This window comes from Temnothorax curvispinosus, unplaced genomic scaffold (genome assembly GCF_003070985.1).
Source record: "Temnothorax curvispinosus isolate PA1 unplaced genomic scaffold, ASM307098v1 QBEX01006643.1, whole genome shotgun sequence".
Classification (NCBI taxonomy): Eukaryota; Metazoa; Arthropoda; class Insecta; order Hymenoptera; family Formicidae; genus Temnothorax; species Temnothorax curvispinosus.
This window is the reverse complement of record NW_020216423.1, coordinates 1-5,338: the sequence shown is the minus strand read 5'-3', so window position 1 is coordinate 5,338 and position 5,338 is coordinate 1. Positions and strand designations below refer to the sequence as shown.

The 5,338-nt window shown below is 35.1% G+C and overlaps 1 protein-coding gene across 5 annotated transcripts; it reads right to left on the bottom strand.

The window, feature by feature from the left end:
- Positions 1 to 2,242: 2,242 nt before the first annotated feature.
- On the bottom strand, positions 2,243 to 5,185 carry LOC112456070 (probable ATP-dependent RNA helicase DHX37). Of its 5 annotated transcripts, none has more exons than XM_025018365.1 (6): positions 4,938 to 5,185; positions 4,762 to 4,878; positions 4,481 to 4,685; positions 4,174 to 4,385; positions 3,997 to 4,094; positions 2,243 to 3,460 (listed from the first exon to the last, which is right to left on the bottom strand). In XM_025018365.1, the coding sequence occupies exons 4-6, from the start codon at positions 4,323 to 4,325 to the stop codon at positions 3,399 to 3,401; spliced, it is 312 nt and encodes a 103-aa protein (XP_024874133.1). In that variant the 5' UTR covers positions 4,326 to 4,385; positions 4,481 to 4,685; positions 4,762 to 4,878; positions 4,938 to 5,185; the 3' UTR covers positions 2,243 to 3,398. The 5 variants fall into 5 exon arrangements, with proteins under 5 accessions (XP_024874133.1, XP_024874134.1, XP_024874132.1 ...); XM_025018366.1 differs by having other exon boundaries at positions 2,243 to 3,451; XM_025018364.1 differs by having other exon boundaries at positions 2,986 to 3,463; positions 4,938 to 5,159.
- Between the last annotated feature and the right edge of the window lie 153 nt (positions 5,186 to 5,338).

Below are 5,338 nucleotides of genomic sequence, written 5' to 3'. Positions count from 1 at the left end.
AGAAATGCAAAATTCTTGTCTAGAATTAAAGTACGCATCAAAATCTATGTCATGGTGGTCGAATTTATATCGAAAACGAAAAAAAATTAATATTTTTTGTTATACGTGACGACCACTACATATAAATTCGACCACCATGACCTAGATTTTGATGCGTACTTTAATTCTAGACAAGAATTTTGCATTTCTATAAAGCCAATTAAAAGATTAGTGCTAAGAAAAAAACTGAAAAAAACCGGCTAGGATCACGGCTTTAGGATCACCTTAAAACTTTATATATGAAACATTTTTTGATATCTTAAACATTTTTCTTTCTCATAGAAGAAGCTTTATTTTCGTAAAAAGAATTTTTTTTAGTTGCCGCTGCCAATGTGTTCAGAATGTTCTAAAACGTCGAAAAATCGCAATTTTAAACAATGTCCGTATGTGTGTATGTGTGTATGTATGTGCCAAATTTACCGAAATTTCTATAACTCCAAGAACTGATTAACCAAATCTTAAAGAATTATGTATGAAATAGGGGTAGAAAAGACTGAAGAATATAATAGAATTAGAAAAAAATTGCCAATATAATAAAAAAATACGCAAATGTAAAACTTGCACATTTTGCTTATGTATGTACGGATTCCACGAAATTTCAAACGGTTATAGCTCAAGAACTAATCAACCAAATATTAAAGAATTATATATGAAATAGGGGTAGAAAAAAAAGACCTAAAAATATAATAAAATTCGAAAAATTGCGCCAAATCAGTTTTTATTGGAGTGAATTTTTATATTAATTTAATAGAAAGTATCTATATGTACTTTAAAATACTGTAGGGGAGACTGAGGGAAGTCGTGACTATTTCTTCTATACCGATTTTTAACAACAAAACAAATAATTTTAGTAAAATGTGGTATACCGTTGTAAAGAGTGAACCATTGGCTACAAAATTTATAAGGACATTTTTGGTCTAAGTCGCTTTGTTCAACTGGTATAGAGTGAAAACGACAAAGATGCAAAAATTGAAATGTCAAAATTGCCGGGGCGGAGTCATCACTCCATTCTCGAACTAAATTTTAAATAAAAATTCATAATTCCGATCATAAAAAATAATAGGATACATTTCATTAATTATTTTTTAATAAAAAAATGGAAACATTAATTAAAAACACGATGGCAGAAAATAATTACAAGAAAAAGCGCACTCACTTTATGTGCCCTACGCTTGCGTTGGGCTCTACGCTGACGTTTCTCGTCAGCTCTATTCTGTCATCTCTGAGCACACGCAGCACATATTATCCAAGTTCTCGCCGGAATCGGAGCACTGCTGCTTCTTTGATGACTTTGATTTTCGCCAGAAGCCTCCATGATATGGCTTGGTGACGACTTCGCCCCGGACACAAGTTTCAAGTTTGGTCGCTTATAAAATATTAGAAATCAATGAAAAAATAAAAAAATTTTACTGAATTCGTGTTCAGCATGCATTACTCTTTAGAATCACTTACTTTGAGATTCGGAGACACAATAATATTTAAGATATTACAAGTTTTCGACCCGCAAAAAATTTTACGACTTCCAAAAACACGTTTGCCTCAATAAGAATCACAACATGGCACATATAACTTCACTAAACTCCGTTGGTTACGTGGACACCATAAGCCGCGTTTACAGTATTAATGGCGAGTTTACACAACACACAGATTTCGAGATAATTGCAATAATGACTCCGCCCTGGTGACGACTTTGCCCCGGTCTCCTTTACATATGTTTAAAATAAACTTTTCTTTTTTTTTTAAATATTATATATTTACATATTTAAAAAAAACATTAGGTAAGATACTATAATTTTTTTTATAGTATTAACTTTAATTTATATAATTTTAATTTTTAAATATTTCAAAAATTATTTTAAAGTAGAAATAAAAAACTAATATATAAATTAAAAAATGGAACAAAATGGAAAAATTAAGAAATATCTGCAATTAGTAGGAATCATTTCAGTAAAAACATTAATTATTTAATTGATTTTTGTAATAGTATAATAGATATTAGTATAACAGATATTAGTCGCAATAAAGCTTATCACAATAAAAAAAGTGTGCAAGTAGAAACTTGCACATTGCTTCCTCATAGTTTTTAAGTGTGCAAATTATAAATTTGCACGTTGCTTAATCAACATTTTATTTCGCTCATAAAGCTTCTTCTATAAGAAAGCCAATTTAATAAATATCTACTAATAATTATGCATAAAAAAAAACAGGCTTCCTCATAAGAGAAAGCTTTATGAGTCGAGCAAAATAAAATGTTGATCAAGCAACGTGCAAATTTATAATTTGCATACTTGAAAATTGTGAGGAAGTATAATGTTCAAAATTTATAATTTGCAAGTTTCTAGTTGCACAATTTTTATTTCGAGATATCAAGAAAAGTAAAAGCCCGCCTTTATATATACATATAAGGGGTAGTTTCACCCCTTAGAACCGTTTTTGGGCAGCAATAAACCCTCCCTACATGTGTGAAAAGTTTCATTAAAATCAGAATTTTCGAGTTTACGAGGTTCCCTCGCTGCTTGTCAAGCCAAAACCCATGAAATGGTTTGCACACTCAACAATTACTACGTTTACACGGCCCGATTTACGCCGAAGTTATATAACATCGATATTATAACTATAATATAAATATACTAACGTTAAATACCGTGTAAACGCTCTTTTACGACGAAGTTCCCTAAGAGCAAAAAGTCGACTTTAAGTCGACTTGAAGTCGGCTTCTACCGATACTGACTTGGCAGAAAGTCGACTTTTTTAAAGACGAAAGTCGACTTGAAGTCGACTTGAAGTCGGCGAATGTCTCAAAAAACGCCGACTAAAAGTCGACTTTCCGTCATGACGGGAAGTCGACTTTTCGTCATGACGGGAAGTCGACTTCTTGTCATGACGGAAAGTCGACTTTTAGTCGGCGTTTTTTGAGACATTCGCCGACTTCAAGTCAACTTTCGTCCTTAAAAAAGTCGACTTTCTGCCAAGTCAGTTTCGGTAGAAGTCGACTTCAAGTCGACTTCCCGTCATGACGGAAAGTCGACTTCCCGCCAACTTTTAAAGTCGATAAAATAAACCGCCGCCGCGTACGTCTGGAGGTCGGTTGTGTATCTTAAAATGAGGTGAAAATGACAAAAGTTAACAGATTTTATTAGATTCTGATAAATAAAAGCGTAGATACGCTAATGAATTTTCTCACTTTTGTAATTTTTACCTCATTATTTCAAGATACACAATCGATCCTTTGCTGGAAGGCTAAAACTGATGCATTTCGATTTTTTTTTCATATATAAAATAATTTAATTATCTAAAAAACTGTATAATTACAATCCTAATGTTTTATTCTTAATTACAAAGGCGGCCATTGTGTGCCGTCATATCTGTGCCACTTCTGCGTGCGCGGATTCCGGCAGCCACTTCTTGTAAGCTGACAACAGAACTAAAATTATAAATATATAATATCCACAGACTTTTATACTAGACCATTAACATCTATGGACGCACTGCCGAAAAGCTGATGCGAGTGCGAGGTGCAAGTGTTAGTGAAGGGTGCGGCCATATTGAATTAACAATAAGTCACTATCGGGTGTTCAGTTGCTCATGATGTGCGTTTATCTGCATTCGTTATTACAGTACATAACAAAGCAGGCGAATGTTTTTGTGTTAAATATTGGTACATGTTATCAATAAGTTTGTAAGTCATGCCTTCAACGTGTAGCTACTTGAATGCCGAAATCGAACCACTACTCCTGTAGTATTAAACCCTTTCTTTTGGACATTCTGTATATGCCAGACTATTGTATAGAAATCTTGTATAAAACCACTTGTATAGAATCTATAGTATAGCAAATCTTTACTAAAATCAACATGGCGGCAAGCATCACGGCCGAGATGCCTGTCAGCGGTCTAGTATTGTATAGAAGTCTACTCGATGATAATATCTAAATATTATTTTATAAATTAAAATTTCACATTTTTCATCCAAACCCCAGATTTCTAGCAGTTTGTATTTGGACACGACTCCCTGCGACTGCAACGTTTGTACTATTGCTTGAGTGTGTGGTATAAACCTGAAAAAATCGTATTGAATTGATGTAATCTATTCGATGAATCAACGTGAAATCGAAAGGAGATAGAATAACGATTTACCTGGCCCATGACTTGGTGATGCTCCCAGGTGTCGTCAGCAACGACGGAACAAATCGTTTCAGCTTAGGGTACACTTGACCCTCCAAAAAGAAATACGCGAACCACTTTACACCGTCCACAGATGCTCTATATCCATCGATGGTAGTCCCCATCCGGCCTTTCCAAATGTACCAGACACGCGGCAAATGATCTTCCCGGTTCCTTGATTATATCTATAAATGAGAATAATATTCGATCATAATGAAAATTAATATCTTTATAAATAAATAGGAAAAACATTATAAAGCAACAATTGTGATAAAAATACCTTGGCGGTGGATCAACCAATGGTTCACTAAGATGGCATAGCGTGGAAGCGAATTTCGGCAATCATTCGGGTTCTATTGTCGTGACACCTCGCATACATCTTATTCGTTTCGTACACCTCTTTATAAACCACCTAATCCGGACTGATTTTCCGTAGAACGCACGAAGAATGCATGAACACAGGTTCCTCCATTTCTGATGGTGTTCTGAAAGATGGTTCAGAATGGAGAGATCGCATTCAATAGGTCTTAATTATCGATGATAATTAATAACACACCATACCTAACCTCTAAAGCATATTTCCACTTGGCCTTATCCTGATCCTCTTTTAGATCCGCCATACCTGCAAGAACTATCTGGCGCAGCAATTTCGCTTCCATGTCGGTTGGTAACGGCATTCTGTAACAATTCTTGTTGTAGACAATGTAGACAACCGTCTCAAACATATTGCAACATACATATTCAGTCAAATTCCAGTATTCTGATCTAATCGAGGAAGTCAACGGGAAGACAATGATGACGACGACGACGACGTTTCGTGGCGGTGGTTGATAACGCGGCGCTTTTCGACGTCTTATCGTGTCCTGTCTCGCGGCATGTATTCCTTGCACTCGCGTAAACATTAATTTTCTCCTCCAGCTTCCTCGAGATTCGCCGCCATATTGATGACGCGCCGCTTGACTGCTTTCCGTCTTTTTATAGTCGACTATTTAGAAGTCGACTTTTAGTCGACTTTCCGCCATTTTTAGAAGTCGACTTATAAAAGTCGACGGAAAATTGACTTTTATAAATCGACTATTTAGAAGTCGATTTTTAGTCGACATTCCGCCATTTTTAGAGGTCGACTAGAAGTCGACTT

Bases quoted from the DNA above. Each gene is read 5' to 3' on its own strand.
- LOC112456070 (XM_025018364.1), bottom strand. From the start codon at position 4,325: ATGGGGACTACCATCGATGGATATAGAGCATCTGTGGACGGTGTAAAG. The intron at 4,095-4,173 runs GTAAATCGTTAT...CGATTTTTTCAG, and splicing joins ATCACCAAGTCATGGGCCAG to GTTTATACCACACACTCAAG. The intron at 3,464-3,996 runs GTGAAATTTTAA...TTATAATTTTAG, and splicing joins CTGGGGTTTGGATGAAAAAT to TTCTGTTGTCAGCTTACAAG.